This window comes from Argopecten irradians, chromosome 13 (genome assembly GCF_041381155.1).
Source record: "Argopecten irradians isolate NY chromosome 13, Ai_NY, whole genome shotgun sequence".
Lineage (NCBI taxonomy): Eukaryota > Metazoa > Mollusca > Bivalvia > Pectinida > Pectinidae > Argopecten > Argopecten irradians.
Genome location: NC_091146.1, coordinates 6,259,666 through 6,278,045, shown reverse-complemented (window position 1 = coordinate 6,278,045; position 18,380 = coordinate 6,259,666). Strand labels below are relative to the sequence as shown.

The following is an 18,380-nucleotide window of genomic DNA, read 5'->3' as shown; positions in this document are numbered from 1 at the left end:
CATCTAAGGTGTATAGAGTACGGGGGTCATACAAGGTAATCATCTAAGGTGTATAGAGTACGGGGGTCATACAAGGTAATCATCTAAGGTGTGTAGAGTACGGGGGTCATACAAGGTAATCATCTAAGGTGTATAGAGTACGGGGGTCATACAAGGTAATCATCTAAGGTGTATAGAGTACGGGGGTCATACAAGGTAATCATCTAAGGTGTATAGAGTACGGGGGTCATACAAGGTAATCATCTAAGGTGTGTAGAGTACGGGGGTCATACAAGGTAATCATCTAAGGTGTATAGAGTACGGGGGTATTACAAGGTAATTATCTAAGGTGTATAGAGTACGGGGGTCATTCAAGGTAATCATCTAAGGTGCACAGAGTACGGGGGTCATACAAGGTAATCATCTAAGGTGTATACAGTACGGGGGTCATACAAGGTAATCATCTAAGGTGTATAGAGTACGGGGGTCATACAAGGTAATCATCTAAGGTGTATAGAGTACGGGGGTCATACAAGGTAATCATCTAAGGTGTATAGAGTACGGGGGTCATACAAGGTAATCATCTAAGGTGTATAGAGTACGGGGGTCATACAAGGTAATCATCTAAGGTGTATAGAGTACGGGGGTCATACAAGGTAATCATCTAAGGTATATAGAGTACGGGGGTCATACAAGGTAATCATCTAAGGTGTATAGAGTACGGGGGTCATACAAGGTAATCATCTAAGGTGTATAGAGTACGGGGGTCATACAAGGTAATCATCTAAGGTGTATAGAGTACGGGGGTCATACAAGGTAATCATCTAAGGTGTATAGAGTACGGGGGTCATACAAGGTAATCATCTAAGGTGTATAGAGTACGGGGGTCATACAAGGTAATCATCTAAGGTGTATAGAGTACGGGGGTCATACAAGGTAATCATCTAAGGTGTATAGAGTACGGGGGTCATACAAGGTAATCATCTAAGGTGTATAGAGTACGGGGTCATACAAGGTAATTCTAAGGTTAAGAGTACGGGGTCATACAAGGTAATCATCTAAGGTATATAGAGTACGGGGGTCATACAAGGTAATCATCTAAGGTGTATAGAGTACGGGGGGTCATACAAGGTAATCATCTAAGGTGTAAAGAGTACGGGGGTCATACAAGGTAATCATCTAAGGTGTATAGAGTACGGGGGTCATACAAGGTAATCATCTAAGGTGTATAGAGTACGGGGGTCATACAAGGTAATCATCTAAGGTGTATAGAGTACGGGGGTCATACAAGGTAATCATCTAAGGTGTATAGAGTACGGGGATCATACAAGGTAATCATCTAAGGTGTATAGAGTACGGGGGGTCATACAAGGTAATCATCTAAGGTGTAAAGAGTACGGGGGTCATACAAGGTAATCATCTAAGGTGTATAGAGTACGGGGGTCATACAAGGTAATCATCTAAGGTGTATAGAGTACGGGGGTCATACAAGGTAATCATCTAAGGTGTATAGAGTACGGGGGTCATACAAGGTAATCATCTAAGGTGTATAGAGTACGGGGGTCATACAAGGTAATCATCTAAGGTGTAAAGAGTACGGGGGTCATACAAGGTAATCATCTAAGGTGTATAGAGTACGGGGGTCATACAAGGTAATCATCTAAGGTGTATAGAGTACGGGGGTCATACAAGGTAATCATCTAAGGTGTATAGAGTACGGGGGTCATACAAGGTAATCATCTAAGGTGTATAGAGTACGGGGGTCATACAAGGTAATCATCTAAGGTGTATAGAGTACGGGGGTCATACAAGGTAATCATCTAAGGTGTATAGAGTACGGGGGTCATACAAGGTAATCATCTAAGGTGTATAGAGTACGGGGTCATACAAGGTAATCATCTAAGTTGTGTAGAGTACGGGATTAATACAAGGTAATTATCTGAGGTATATAGAGTACGGGGGTCATTCAAGGTAATCATCTAAGGTGTATAGAGTACGGGGGTCATACAAGGTAATCATCTAAGGTGTATAGAGTACGGGGGTCATACAAGGTAATCATCTAAGGTGTATAGAGTACGGGGGTCATACAAGGTAATCATCTAAGGTGTATAGAGTACGGGGGTCATACAAGGTAATCATCTAAGGTGTATAGAGTACGGGGGTCATACAAGGTAATCATCTAAGGTGTATAGAGTACGGGGGTCATACAAGGTAATCATCTAAGGTGTGTAGAGTACGGGGGGTCATACAAGGTAATCATCTAAGGTGTATAGAGTACGGGGGTCATACAAGGTAATGATCTAAGGTGTATAGAGTACGGGGGTCATACAAGGTAATCATCTAAGGTGTATAGAGTACGGGGGTCATACAAGGTAATCATCTAAGGTGTATAGAGTACGGGGGTCATACAAGGTAATCATCTAAGGTGTATAGAGTACGGGGGTCATACAAGGTAATCATCTAAGGTGTATAGAGTACGGGGGTCATACAAGGTAATCATCTAAGGTGTATATGAGTACGGGGGTCATACAAGGTAATCATCTAAGGTGTATAGAGTACGGGGGTCATACAAGGTAATCATCTAAGGTGTATAGAGTACGGGGGTCATACAAGGTAATCATCTAAGGTGTATAGAGTACGGGGGTCATACAAGGTAATCATCTAAGGTGTATAGAGTACGGGGGTCATACAAGGTAATCATCTAAGGTGTTAGAGTACGGGGGTCATACAAGGTAATCATCTAAGGTGTATAGTTAGAGTACGGGGGTCATACAAGGTAATCATCTAAGGTGTATAGAGTACGGGGGTCATACAAGGTAATGATCTAAGGTGTATAGAGTACGGGGGTCATACAAGGTCATCATCTAAGGTGTGTAGAGTACGGGGATCATACAAGGTAATCATCTAAGGTGTATAGAGTACGGGGGGTCATACAAGGTAATCATCTAAGGTGTATAGAGTACGGGGTCATACAAGGTAATCATCTAAGGTGTATAGAGTACGGGGGTCATACAAGGTAATCATCTAAGGTGTATAGAGTACGGGGGTCATACAAGGTAATCATCTAAGGTGTGTAGAGTACGGGGGTCATACAAGGTAATCATCTAATGTGTGTAGAGTACGGGGGTCATACAAGGTAATCATCTAAGGTGTATAGAGTACGGGGGTCATACAAGGTAATCATCTAAGGTGTATAGAGTACGGGGGTCATACAAGGTAATCATCTAAGGTGTGTAGAGTACGGGGGTCATACAAGGTAATCATCTAAGGTGTATAGAGTACGGGGGTCATACAAGGTAATCATCTAAGGTGTATAGAGTACGGGGGTCATACAAGGTAATCATCTAAGGTGTGTAGAGTACGGGGGTCATACAAGGTAATCATCTAAGGTGTATAGAGTACGGGGGTCATACAAGGTAATCATCTAAGGTGTATAGAGTACGGGGGTCATACAAGGTAATCATCTAAGGTGTATAGAGTACGGGGGTCATACAAGGTAATCATCTAATGTGTATAGAGTACGGGGGTCATACAAGGTAATCATCTAAGGTGTATAGAGTACGGGGGTCATACAAGGTAATCATCTAAGGTGTGTAGAGTACGGGGGTCATACAAGGTAATCATCTAAGGTGTATAACTAGTACGGGGGTCATACAAGGTAATCATCTAAGGTGTATAGAGTACGGGGGTCATACAAGGTAATCATCTAAGGTGTATAGAGTACGGGGGTCATACAAGGTAATCATCTAAGGTGTATAGAGTACGGGGGTCATACAAGGTAATCATCTAAGGTGTATAGAGTACGGGGGTCATACAAGGTAATCATCTAATGTGTGTAGAGTACGGGGGTCATACAAGGTAATCATCTAAGGTGTATACAGTACGGGGGTCATACAAGGTAATCATCTAAGGTGTATAGAGTACGGGGGTCATACAAGGTAATCATCTAAGGTGTATAGAGTACGGGGGTCATACAAGGTAATCATCTTGTAATCAAGTGTGTAGAGTACAGTACGGGGGTCATACAAGGTAATCATCTAAGGTGTATACAGTACGGGGGTATACAAGGTAATCATCTAAGGTGTATACAGTACGGGGGTCATACAAGGTAAGCATCTAAGGTGTATAGAGTACGGGGGTCATACAAGGTAATCATCTAAGGTGCACAGAGTACGGGGGTCATACAAGGTAATCATCTAAGGTGTATAGAGTACGGGGTCATACAAGGTAATCATCTAAGTTGTGTAGAGTACGGGGTAATACAAGGTAATTATCTAAGGTGTATAGAGTACGGGGGTCATACAAGGTAATCATCTAATGTGTGTAGAGTACGGGGGTCATACAAGGTATACAAAGTATTTTTCTCCCATACTTCACAGGGATATCCCGTGGTTGCTAGGGAAAAGATATCTCTATCTTACACAGGGGGGTGTAAGACAGCTCACACGTGCTAGACAATAACGTGACGTCATCAATACATGCGGCGTAACTGCGGCGCGCATTGTAAATGACGTCATCAATTTTAACGCATAACGACGCTCCTGCGATAATGGCGCGAGGAAAAAGCTGGAAACCAAGTGGAATTTCATCATTTTTTCTACTATGTATGGGAGAAAAAGAATCTTACATGGGTCTGTGAAGTGGACAAGGATATATCAATCCCCGTGAAAGATTTTGGCCGTCAACCCTCGGCAAGCCTCGGGTTGATCGGCCAAAATCTTTCACTCGGGTTGAGATATCCCTGTCCACTTCACAGACCCATGTAAGATTCTATTAGTCTTAGGTGGATGGTTGAAACTTCATGACGTGGTTTTTTCTAGATTTAATATGTTTAAGTAGTACTGTTTGTTGTCATTCCTGTGAACGCAAATGCCTGAATTATTTTTTCAATATCTCTTCTCTCCGAAGAAAATGTTTCGCTTTTGACATGCATGTCTATTATTGTAGGAATTTGCCTCCAGCTGTTTGCACACGTTGCCCTATTCCGGATCGTTCAAGGAAACGGACGGCTCCACTCACAGATACTAGACTGTACCTTCCGGTCCCCAATGTCGTTTTTCGACACGACACCTAGCGGTCGGATCATGAACCGTTTCTCCAGTGATATAGACGTGCTGGACGACCGGATGCCGAGGACCTACCGACTTCTCAATATCGTGGTGTTTATATTGATATCGACCATCATCGTTATCGGTATCGAGATCCCAACATTCCTCATCGCTCTTCTTCCGACTGGCGTCATTTATGTTACTGCTCTTGTAGGTCACAGGGTAGAAATTTGGAAGTCATAGAGGACCATAGTGATGTCAATGTTTAGAGGAAAAGAAATACGTGGAATGTTACTTTTTAAAGTTCTGCTTCGAAATGCTCCCTCGATTGTTTGGGAAAATGTACATAAATCTAACATATGTATGTGGGTTTGTCAAGTAACACGGGATGCATCAACCTAAGACGAATCTTTGTTCTAATCAGCACGAGTCTTGCCGTGGACTGACCAGCCAAAATATTTACGAGGGTCGAAGATAATTAATCCTTTCGGCAAACCAAACACTTAATACCTTGCTTCTATATTTTAAATAAAAGACTTAAAAGCATTGTCGATTATGATGATTATTTCAGATTTGCTATCTTCCGACTACCCGTCAGTTGAAGAGGATAGAGTCAGTAACACGGTCTCCCGTGTATAACCACTTTAGTGAGACAATCACTGGAGCCAGTGTCATACGGGCGTACCAGGCGTCCGAGCGTTTTATAGAGGAGTCTCAGAAACGTGTCGACAAGAATGCTGCATTCTACCACGCAGCTAACATATCGGCCAGGTAATCAACTTGTAATACCCGAATCTTTCAACTTGTTTTCAGATATTACACGCATCCTAACAATAGCCAAACCAACTAAGTAAAATCCATACAATATTTCAAAACAATTGTGCCTCATGATTGCTTGATTTTGGTAAAGAAAATAATTGCGCAATTTTTGAGAAACGAGAAATTCTTGGTATATCCTCTACAAAACCAATATTATATAAATAGAAACTAGTAACACAACTGAAAAAAAATCATTTTTAGAGCATTGTCGCATTTCCTAAATGCGTGACATAGCATATTTGCGTATTAACCACTATACGATGGGATATAATTATAATTAAAGATCTTGATAGATTCAATACGGTAGAATTTGGGTTTGATTCAGTTTCAATTATAATGGTGTGTTTTTGTTGTAGATGGATTGGAATCGTCGTAGAGAGTTTGAGTAACATACTGGTATTCATTGCTGCCTTGATTTCTATCAACTCAGTTGATTTAAACAGTGGTGATGTAGGCCTGTCACTTACGTACGCTTTACAGGTAATATAGCTATAGTCATCATCCCTTATCACCGGTTATATATACTGCTTCCCTATTTCATATACATCGCCAATATTCACCAACGTGAATTCCGCGTACATTTCACACAAATTTCAAATAGATCATGAGGCGCGTCACGTGACACAAAAATTTGTTGTGTTTATGAATCTTGATAAAATATGAACGTTTATTTTGAAGACATGTATATGTAATTATCCTAAATAAAGAAGCTTTTCAATAAAATAATATGATCTCGCTATTCACTCATTTATTCATTTATTCATTCAATCATTTATTCATTCATTAATTTATTCATTCATTCATTAATTCATTCAATTCATTCATTCATTTATTCATTCATTCATTTCTTTATTCCTCCAAATTTGATAATTACATACTATAAACAAATAAGGAAAGAAGAAAAAAGAAATAAAACAATTATTTGGAAAAAAATAAAGCAAGAAAATGATATCAACAATGTCACGTTTACAATTTTGTGGACAGAGCGCAACATCATGCATGAAATGAATATAATTCAATTTTGCTTGTTACGAGCATTACTTTATCAGCCCATAAAGGAAAAAATGGCGTCTCCGTTTGTAACGTTGCTTCTGATTGTCTGAAATGACGGCGTAATGATTTTATAGACAAAAGAGTCCCAAAATGGAGATATAACAAAAACATCTGAGTGTACTCTCATCATAAACTGGGTTTATTAAGATTACCCTCAGATTTTTTAGTTATATCTTCATAACATAAAAAATCTATTCAAGTTATTCCTTATAAGTCAATTTTACTAAAGATAATCTATTCAATATTCAAAATTCATTTTGGAAGATAAAACCATCTAAAAACGTGTTTGGTAAAGCAAAACTGAATGTAAATTTCCCTCATGTTGATAATATCTACATGTTCTGTCTATGTGTACATGATTCAGATAAACGCAGCCCTGGCCCTGGTTGTATTCAGTGTGAGTGAAATGCAGATGAACATTGTGTCAGCAGAGCGGGTGGTGGACTATACGGATCTAAAACCAGAGGTATGACAAAAAAAACCCAAAAATAAACAAAAACAAAAACAAAACGTCTGTTTGTTCAAAATGTCTATCAATCTTGGTATACCTGATACGGCATAAAATCTAACATGCTAAACTCGAGTACTGTAAACGTGTTTCGTGGTCACGTAATTTCGCGATTTGCAGTTAAAACTGTAATATACCTGTATGTATTTGAAACGTTTTCATGTCGATTGGATTTGGCGAATTATGTACGCTCACGATATACTCGGAGATACAAAAATCAGTTCGTTTACATTATTTGTCCGATCCTTCTTTGAATGACACATTTCTAGTTTCAACGATTTAACACAAAAATGCAAAGAAACGATATCGTTACCTCAGCTTACATTTTTGAATCACTGATGATGTTTTGATAAAATTAGACATCCATATTTTTTGCAATGCTGGTTTTTCTGAATATGAGTTTTCGATAATACAAAGTTACAATTAATTTTATTTGTTTTCATACTAAATCCAAATCTCTGATTGGCAGATTCTTTTTCTTCATATATTTTGAAGAAAAAATCCGACGTATTCATGACGTCACAATAGAGACGTCGACGTTGCGTATTGATTTAAAAAATAATCCATTGGAAAATCAATAGAATCGTACATTTAAACGTATTTCATGTTATCAAGTAGCCTGAGAAAAATTAATTATAAACATTGATGTATCTATTCTTTTAACTACATAGATATATATTTACACTTGATAGGCTTGGTCACTATACGCTAATACTAGCCGATTTTGTTTACCATAACTGCATGGTAACATTGAACTTTGAACTTGCGTAAGGAAATGTTCTGTGCAACGTAAAAGGACTACTTTTTTAAAAAGAAACACATGGCTTTGTTTACATTTTGACGAAACATTACGTGTATATTGTTGTTTTTCATAGAATTTTGGAAAAATGTAAACAATATATACATGTTTTATATTTATATATGATTCAAACAATTTTTAAATTAACAATTGTATAAAGAAACGGTAAAAATATCCCGACCGGGGCGACGTGCTTTCATTTTTGTTAAAAATGATGGGTGTCAAATGTACCTCTGTGCCTATGTTCGTCCTACGATCGAGCCTTTGGAGTGGACGGGTGTGAGACCCTCTGATAGAAGTCAGTTATAAACATATCCTCTTGTCTTTGTTCTTTGAGTATTTAATCATGTGTATTATAAAACATGCACCGCTTATAATCCACGTTTGTGACAGTTCCGCGTCACAACAAATACATTGTATCCATCGAACACAAGTGAATTTGTTTCATCTATCGATGGCGATATGGATCTAAGCGTAGATTATATAATCACATGGCTCCCAAGGATGTAATATCGTCAAGTCAGACGACATCTCAAACACATTGAGCTACTTGAAAATCGGTGTTTTCACAACTTCGGCTAACTAAAGTGTGTAAGCGTGCGTCAGCTTCGCCTCGCTGCACAATAACGGTCACCGAGTTCACACATGTGACCGTGTACAAATTCTTTATGTTATTACGCTATATATTAACTTTTAGCAAAATTGAATATATATTTAAAGTTCTGATCCGATTAAATAAAATTATCTCTGAAATTTACTTTGTTTGTCATGTTTATTTTACACTAAAATATTGAACTTTTTTGTCGTCGCGGATGAATAATTCTACCTTACGTGAAGCGTCATCATTCGCTGTTCAATTGAGTAAGCTCCTCCCACCTTTGACCGACTTTTATTGAATAATTACGTCACTTTCAAATGACGATTTTATTGCATAAAATATAAATAAAAAGTCGTGTGAGTGTAAATATAGGGATTGGATTTCGTTTTTATGTTAACCATGCGTGTATGGAGCAATTCCTCTAAGAATATATTCAATATGGGGCGCTAACGCGCCCATAGAATATATTCTTAGAGGAAGTGCGCTGGTTAACATAAAAACGAAATCGCCCCATATTGAATATATTCTTAGAGGAATTGCTCCATACAAGCATGGTTAACATAAAAACGAAATCCAATCCCTATATGAAATAAATTTTGTTTGCAAACTTTTGTGAGAATCCGTTACGCGGATTCACGCAGTTTGCAAACAAATTTTCTTTCATACCTCTATGAAGTTAACAAAATTACATAAACGCTTAATTTAAGTTTTAAGTTTATCTAGGAATACAACTTACACGCAAAAATCCCCATTTACACTAGAAACCCATGTAATATTTCTACCCTCAAAAGATTCGCGATTTCCATTTCAAAACAAGTTCGAAAAAATTATCATTAGCGGATATAAAAAAGAGTATTCTAATCCATATAATTAAAATATCAATTCTCGAAGATAAACTTTCGCGATTTTATTTGGATCGCGAAATTCGCGAAAGTAAATCGCACGCGAAATAAAATGAATGTACAGTTCAGTTGTGTGGGTCTGTTGTTCGATCCCATTTTCATTAATATTAAAATATTGTTAAAATTGAAACAAATCACCAATGAATATTCTCATAACGTATAATGTATAACGTGAATTCGCTTCTTTGCTGCTGACAGGCGGACTGGGTAAAGGAGGACTTTCGGCCTCCTCCTATGTGGCCACGTGAAGGTACTGTCAGGTTTGATGGTTACACCACAAGGTACCGACCCGGCCTCGACCTCGTGCTGAGAGGCATAGACTGTCAGATACAGAGTGGGGAAAAGGTAACACAGCCGAAAAGGAGATCTAAAGTTAAAGATCAAAACATCAGAGGGGTGGTGATTGGGGTCGAATGTTTCAGGCATAGCTACTGAATGTTGAAGATAGATTTCAGTATTTTGTATAATATTAAGCAATTAATTTATAATAGTTGAATTGTAAACAGATCAATATCCTCAACTTAAAAAATGGTATTTGTATGCGTATTCATGCATTTATTTGATGAAGTATAATAGGAGAGGAGATGCTCATCCAATCTTGTGGATGGTTCCCCTTGTCTATAGATATATTGGCATCATTTTGCGGATGGCTTCTCTAGTCTATGAGTAGATTGTCAGCAACTTGCTGATGATTTCCCTTGCCTATATATATTATATAGATCGGCAGCAACTTGCTGATGATTTCCCTTGCCTATATATATTATATAGATCGGCAGCATCTTGCTGGTGATTTCCCCTGTCTATATATAGATTGGCAGCATCTTGCTGATGATTTCCCTTGTCTATATATAGATCGGTATAGTGGGTAGAACAGGAGCGGGGAAGTCCTCTCTAGCAAATGCAATGTTCCGTCTTATCGAGTCGGCTTCAGGAGCTATATCTATAGACGGCGTAAGGACAGGTGACCTCGGACTCCACGATCTCAGGTCAAACATAACCATTCTACCACAGGTAAGAATAATGTCATCGTTTAGCTCGCTTTTCTACACACAATGTAGATGTATTAGTAGATTACGTGAGAAAAGATATGGTAATCTAGAAGCAATGATAACATTTAGTGATGTGCCAGATGTACTAGAACGTGATGCTATGAACACTCCAGTCCAAGAACTATATTTGTCTCCACGACCATGTGAAATACCACCAACCCATTGTCCACCATATCACGGTAGAATATCATAAACATGCAAGAATCCGTGTTTACCAGAGGGAACAGTGCCCTGGATATTGCTAGATCAATTCATATATACAATAGCACTTACATTGTATATGCATTTACCCATCGATCCTATATGAAGTTTTGTTCAATACTGAACTCTTCTTCAGTATCCATACAGTTACTGATACCAATATTGAATTGTTCCCTTTACCATTTTATGACATCAAACGATTAACGTATATCTGAGAATGGTATTAACGTTCTAAGAAAACTAATATTATTCCGATACACCATCATTAACAATCGTGTATACTTGTATGTAGGTTATTGGTAAACTAATTCTGATAATGAATAGCTCTTGATGCTGTATCGCTATTGGTGTTTCTTATAGGACCCAGTGCTTTTCTCCGGACCCCTAAAAGTCAATCTTGACCCTCTTGGGAGATTTACAGACCAAGAGATATGGAAAGCTTTAGAATCTGCCCATATGAAATATTTTGTCCGTAACCAGAGAGACCAATTACATTACGAGTGCGGGGAAGGAGGGATGAACTTGAGGTATTCATTCACTATCTAATCAAAATATACAACCGTTAATGTACCTCAATACCAACTACAGTGAAAACGCAGCAAGAAATAGCATTACAATGGGTTGAGATATATATAAGGCATTATACCTTATCGCAAACAATATCTTGATTTTATTAGTCGTAAATGTATGTGTCACATGCTACAAGAAACAGAAAAATTCGAAAAAAGAAGAATCTATATACCAGGTAGCATAATATACATAAGGCAGATGCGAACTGAAAAAAAGAACAATATGATAAGATTATTCAAAAGTCAGCATTGATTTTACATTACAAAATGTTAAGGACCAAGAAGTATATAAGTACTTTATCAGTTTATCCTGACATAATCATGAACAATTAAACACATTCATTGCATTATATTAATTACTTAAAGATCTCCACCGCTGATGAATGGTATTTTCCCTATCAAAAACGGGAGCAGACAATTTAGTATTTTTCTTCAGTTACAAAAAAAAACTTACTTTACACCATTACCATCTTTGAAAAGTTAGAGCTTCTAATTTTATTTCAAGATAGAAATATTGAAATGATAAATTAATTAAATAATAAATTCCATGGCACACTATGTCCTACATGGAATAAACTACTGATTTCGCATGTACCAAAAGCAAAATGAAATATTTTGTATTACTTTTTATGTTAAATAGACATATATATCCACGATTAAACACAAATTATTGTTCAAATGATGAACATCGTTTATGCTCTGTCGGCAGTGTAACATCTGTAAATATACATTTGTTAAACACAAGCTACTTGCATTATTACAGTGTATATTTATGCGATACAGTGTGGGACAGAGACAGCTAGTGTGCCTCGGTCGGGCTTTACTCCACAAGAACAAGATTCTGATCCTGGACGAGGCCACGGCCGCCGTAGATATGGAGACAGACGAACTCATACAGCAGACGATACAGAACGAATTCAGCGAGTGTACAGTCCTCACCATCGCCCATAGACTTAACACTATCATGAAGTACGACAGGTGATATCGTCATGCCGTCCTAACCATCGCCCATAGACTTAACATTATCATGGAGTACGACAGGTGAGTTATACCGTCCTCACCATCGCCCATAGACTTAACACTATCATGGAGTACGACAGGTGAATTATACCGTCCTCACCATCGCCCATAGACTTAACACTATCATGGAGTACGACAGGTGAGTTATACCGTCCTCACCATCGCCCATAGACTTAACACTATCATGGAGTACGACAGGTGAGTTATACCGTCCTCACCATCGCCCATAGACTTAACACTATCATGGAGTACGACAGGTGAGTTATACCGTCCTCACCATCGCCCATAGACTTAACACTATCATGGAGTACGACAGGTGAGTTATATACCGTCCTCACCATCGCCCATAGACTTACACTATCATGGAGTACGACAGGTGAGTTATACGTCCTCACCATCGCCCATAGACTTAACACTATCATGGAGTACGACAGGTGAGTTATACCGTCCTCACCATCGCCCATAGACTTAACACTATCATGGAGTACGACAGGTGAGTTATACCGTCCTCACCATCGCCCATAGACTTAACACTATCATGGAGTACGACAGGTGAGTTAATACCGTCCTCACCATCGCCCATAGACTTAACACTATCATGGAGTACGACAGGTGAGTTATACCGTCCTCACCATCGCCCATAGACTTAACACTATCATGGAGTACGACAGGTGAGTTATATACGTCCTCACCATCGCCCATAGACTTTACACTATCATGGAGTACGACAGGTGAGTTATACCGTCCTCACCATCGCCCATAGACTTAACACTATCATGGAGTACGACAGGTGAGTTATATACCGTCCTCACCATCGCCCATAGACTTAACACTATCATGGAGTACGACAGGTGAGTTATATACCGTCCTCACCATCGCCCATAGACTTAACACTATCATGGAGTACGACAGGTGAGTTATACCGTCCTCACCATCGCCCATAGACTTAACACTATCATGGAGTACGACAGGTGAGTTATATCCGTCCTCACCATCGCCCATAGACTTAACACTATCACGGAGTTCACAGGTGAGTTATTCTTTTCACACCAACACTACCGCTCATAAACTTAAGCATTATTTAAAGAAAACCCATGATAAATCAATCCTTCAAAATATCACAGCAGTTTACTGCAAAACCATACATCGAGCTCCATCAAATAAGAATTAAATAAATAAGATTATTAAATATTAATTAATCCTGACATATATTCTTCCTATTTTTAATTTATTTCTGCCTGAAGATAGAGCATGACCATGAAGTTTATGTTTGCGTTGTTTTCCAATAAAGATAATCATTGCTGTGTACTTTGTGACAATTTTTCCCGCGAAAATGTTCATATAATGATTTATATTCGAACAGTTTTCTCCAAAAGATAATTTTCTTTGTCCTGGTAAATTTTCAATGATCCCTCCCTAAATGTTGTACATTTATATTTAGGAATTGCAGATGATCAAGCAGATGGCTCTGATCATTTTGATACCCTGTGTGCCTTACATTGTGACTCTCTATGACAGCGTTTTAATACATGTGTATGCTTCCGCTGTTACAGAGTTATGGTTCTTGATAAAGGGCTCATCGCAGAGTTCGACACACCACGGACACTCCTTAATGATGCCACAAGTGTATTTTACGGAATGGCAAAAGATGCAAAAATTACAGACTGGTTTGATAACGATAAATATAACAAGAAATAATTGTTTCAATTTCGTTAATGCTTTATGAAAAATAAAAAAAGTTTTGTTGTTTAAGCTTTTGAGTTCATTTTACTTACAAATGTAATTACTGCCCTTATCCCAGCATCCCAGCTACGGAGACAACAGGTCTTTAGACCTCTTGGCTGTTAACAAGAAGTCGCTGAAGATTTTAGCCAATTTGACTGTTAGCATGAATGAAGGTAAGGGTCATTAATTTGAACAAATGTTGTAGCCCTTCATCCCAGCATGTTATAAAACCAAATTTCATGACACTAGGTTTCCAACATTTGGAGAAGATGTTTAAATGGAAACGTTGACGCCCGACGAACGGACGGACGCCACACCACGGCAAATAGGAAGGGGGTTGAATAGCCTTATATGTCCGTTCTTTTTCAATCTTGTGTAAATTGGATAAGTCCGTTGTTTAAAAGTCTTAACGGCATGAGGGCATATTGATGGGTATATCCTAGCATTAAAACCTTCACAAGGAATCCCAGTGACCATCAAAGAATGATTTATGTCTGACTATGAAAAGAAGTAATGTTTTAATTTTTAAGCAAACAACAAACTACATATGAAAGATCATGAGAAAGAAATAGCGGTAACAATTTTTAACTATCAAAATCCGAGATAACGGCCTGTGGCCCATCATGTTGACCGATTGGTGCTAAAATACAATATGCATGTACATAATGTCTCTAAAGTAACATACATATGTAATGTGAGACAAAATTCTTGCAGTAAGAAACTTCAGCTATCAAAATTAAAAGATGGCAGCCTGTTGGCCATCTGGATGACCGATCCGTCCCAAAATACAATATGCACAATCAGGGTCTTAGGATGCCTTTACATGCCATGTGAGAAAGATCTCATCAGTAGTCTCTGAATAAATAATTATTAATGGACGGCCACCGGACCACGGACGAAAGGCGATTTGAATAGCGCACCATCTGATGAGGTTGACTGAAATAAAATAATTTTGGATGAGCGAAAGCTTCTTTACAATATTATTTTGTAATGATATAATTGTAACACACATTTTATTGACAATGGTGTCAAAAAAGACCGCTTTTTCAACTCCATTAAATGTTTACTTAATAGACTTTAAAGTTATTTGTGCCGTAACTGGGCGAAAGCATTGAAATATTTGCTTCTTCAGTAATCTATTGGAAACTATCAGGTTTGATCAATTAAGCTGTGGAAATATTATGATGTCTCATTATATTAAAATTAACAAGGACATAGTCATTCAGATCCCCCGCCAATGGAGATATCAAAGCTGAAGTAAGTTTGATTGTGGAGGCTTATGTGTATGAAAAAAACAGGAAAAAGGAAGTTGAGCTAAAGAAAGATGGAGTATAATTCAAGTAGAGTGGGGCTGCAGGTATACAGCCTTGACATTTATATTAGACTATATACACAAAGATGGGTGGAGTTTTGCAAAGTAACATTAACCATTTACCATGATATGTTCAGCAATGTTTCCATGGTAACGGAAAAAGTGCAAAAAATGAAAACCTAAAGATAGCAAAAGGTACTACTAGACCATAAAAAGAATGTGTCTATGAAATTTAGTGGAAATATCTCTGTTAGTTTTAGAGTTATGCTCCGGAAAAGAACCTGCTACAAAAATATGATATTTTCAGCAATGTTTCTATGGTTACAGAAAAAAGCACAAAAAGTGAAAACCTAAAAATAGCAAAAGGCACTACTAGACCATAAGAACAATGTGTCTATGAAGTTTCATGGAAATATCTCTGCTGGTTTTAGAGTTGTGCTCCGGAAACGATTCTTACACAAAAATCTGCCATTTTCAGCAATGTGTCCATGGTTACAGAAAAAAGCACAAAAAGTGAAAACCTAAAAATGGCAAAAGGCACTACTAGACCATAAGACTAATGTGCCTATGGAGTTCCGTGCATAAATCTTAACCGGTTTTCCAGTTATGCTGCGGAAACGAACCTGGTACAAAAAATATGATATTTTCAGCAATGTTTCCATGGTTACGGAAAAAGTGCAAAAAATGAAAACCTAAAAATAGCAAAAGGCACTACTAGACCATAAAAAGAATGTGTCTATGAAGTTTAGTGGAAATATCTCTGTTAGTTTTAGAGTTATGCTCCGGAAACGAACCTGGTACAAAAATATGATATTTTCAGCAATTTTTCCATGGTTACGGTAAAAATGCAAAAAATGAAAACCTCAAAATAGCAAAAGGCACTACTAGACCATAAGACCAATGTGTGTATGAAGTTTTGTGGAAATATCTCTACTGGTTTTAGAGAGTATGCTCCGGAAACGAACCTGGTACAAAAATATGATATTTTCAGCAATGTTTCCATGGTTACGGAAAAAAATGCAAAAAATGAAAACCTAAAAATAGCAAAAGGCACTACTAGACCATAAGACCAATGTGTGTATGAAGTTTCGTGGAAATATCTCTACTCGTTTTAGAGTTATGCTCCGGAAACCATTCGTACGGACGGACGGACGGAACCCATTTGTATATCCCCCGCCAACTTCGTTGGGCGGGGGATAAATATTGGTTATTTTGGTGATGAATAAGATATCAAAATCTCCTTTTGATTTGCAGGTTTGAAATTTTCGGCACATGTATATCTTCAACGCATTACATATGTCATTCCATATGCAAATTTATGACATTTGTCAAGTTTTGCATGCCAATATGTACACTACAGAATCCATTTGTTATCATTATGATCTATCAGGGTTGCTTCTTTTCGGAAGTAACTCTGATAAAGATCAGAATGCGTTACAAGATATTTGTGTAACATAATATTAAAGTATCTATAAAACACAGAAACAATAACATGACTTGTAACAAGTGAAATTACTGATTGGCAAGCTCACCGCCATCAGAAATTGCTTTTTTTATTCAAATAAAAAGTATTGCGTTAGAAAATATCTTTACATTAAACTAAACAAAAATGATGTGTAGTATAAAGTTAATATGGACTTATTGGTATTTTTAAAGATGCTCCACCGCTGGCAAACAGAATTTTTTTCATTATAAAAAATAGGAGCAGACGATTTAGTATTTTTCTTCAGTTACAAAAGTTACTTATATAATTACTTTACACTATTGAAAAGTTTGAGCTTATAATTTTACTTCAAGTTAAAAATATGAAAAATAATTAATTGCATCCCGAAAAAATTCTATGGCACTATATTCTATATGAAATGAAGTACTGATTGCGCATGTAACAAAGACGAAACAAATTATTCTATATTATTTTTGTGTTAATTAGGCATATATATACACGATTTAACACCAATTATTGTTCAAATGATGAATATCATTTATGCTCTGTCGGCGGTGGAGCATCTTTAAGTTGTATGTATCATAACTGGCCGAAATTTTGAGATTTTTTTCAGTAATCTATTATTGAAACTAATCATTTTTGATTAATTAAGCTGTAAAATTCATTCAAATGGAGAGACAAAACATTGTAAGTTTTTTATCATATATGTTTAGATGGAAACATACCTGTAAAAAACCCTTTACAAAATGTGAAGTGAAATTGTAGACCACATCTTGGCGTCATGCTCTCACTGTAATTACTCATTACAATGAACTGTAGATGTAAATAAAAGACCTTTCGGCAATACTGCCTGAATTCATTTTTAGCTCATATTTGTGCTTGTAAAATTAAAATCTATGCATTGAAAGTGGTGTAATTTTTCAAAATGTTGATATGTTTTGGCAGTGAAAAACATAAAGCTCTTCTTGACTATGAGCATAACAATAATTATTTTTCAAAACAAGGTAAAATAATTTTTGTTAAACCAAAAAAACCCATCATATGTCCATCTCATTCTGCCTGAAAGTTACTCTGAGATTTCTAATTAAAGATGCTCCAACGCTGACAGAGCATAATTGATACCCATAATTTGAACAATAACTGGTATATTATCGTGTTTATATCTTTCTAATTACCGTAACAAAAAAAAATGCATTTACAATAATGTAGTTTGCATTTGGTACATGCACAATCAGTAAATAATTCCATATAGGGCATAATGCCATGACATTTTTTTCAATTTACCCTTTCGAAGTTAAGCCTTATATAACACAAACATTGACAATACAGTCAAACATGTCTATAAAGATCCTCC

The 18,380-nt window shown here is 37.3% G+C and overlaps 1 protein-coding gene across 2 annotated transcripts in view; it reads left to right on the top strand.

The window, feature by feature from the left end:
• The window catches only part of LOC138306104 (multidrug resistance-associated protein 1-like), a 31,440-nt gene extending 17,189 nt beyond the window's left edge, over window positions 1-14,251 (top strand). The window contains exons 23-31 of one of the 2 annotated variants that reach the window (XM_069246465.1): window positions 4,927-5,237; window positions 5,599-5,798; window positions 6,203-6,326; window positions 7,264-7,365; window positions 9,905-10,051; window positions 10,559-10,717; window positions 11,317-11,483; window positions 12,309-12,503; window positions 14,099-14,251. In XM_069246465.1, coding sequence (XP_069102566.1) covers window positions 4,927-5,237; window positions 5,599-5,798; window positions 6,203-6,326; window positions 7,264-7,365; window positions 9,905-10,051; window positions 10,559-10,717; window positions 11,317-11,483; window positions 12,309-12,503; window positions 14,099-14,243 — 1,550 coding nt within the window. In that variant the 3' untranslated portion in view covers window positions 14,244-14,251. Of the gene's footprint in view, window positions 1-4,926; window positions 5,238-5,598; window positions 5,799-6,202; window positions 6,327-7,263; window positions 7,366-9,904; window positions 10,052-10,558; window positions 10,718-11,316; window positions 11,484-12,288; window positions 12,504-14,098 lie in introns of those variants that run through there. The other variant, XM_069246466.1, reaches the window with a different exon arrangement.
• Window positions 14,252-18,380: the final 4,129 nt, after the last annotated feature.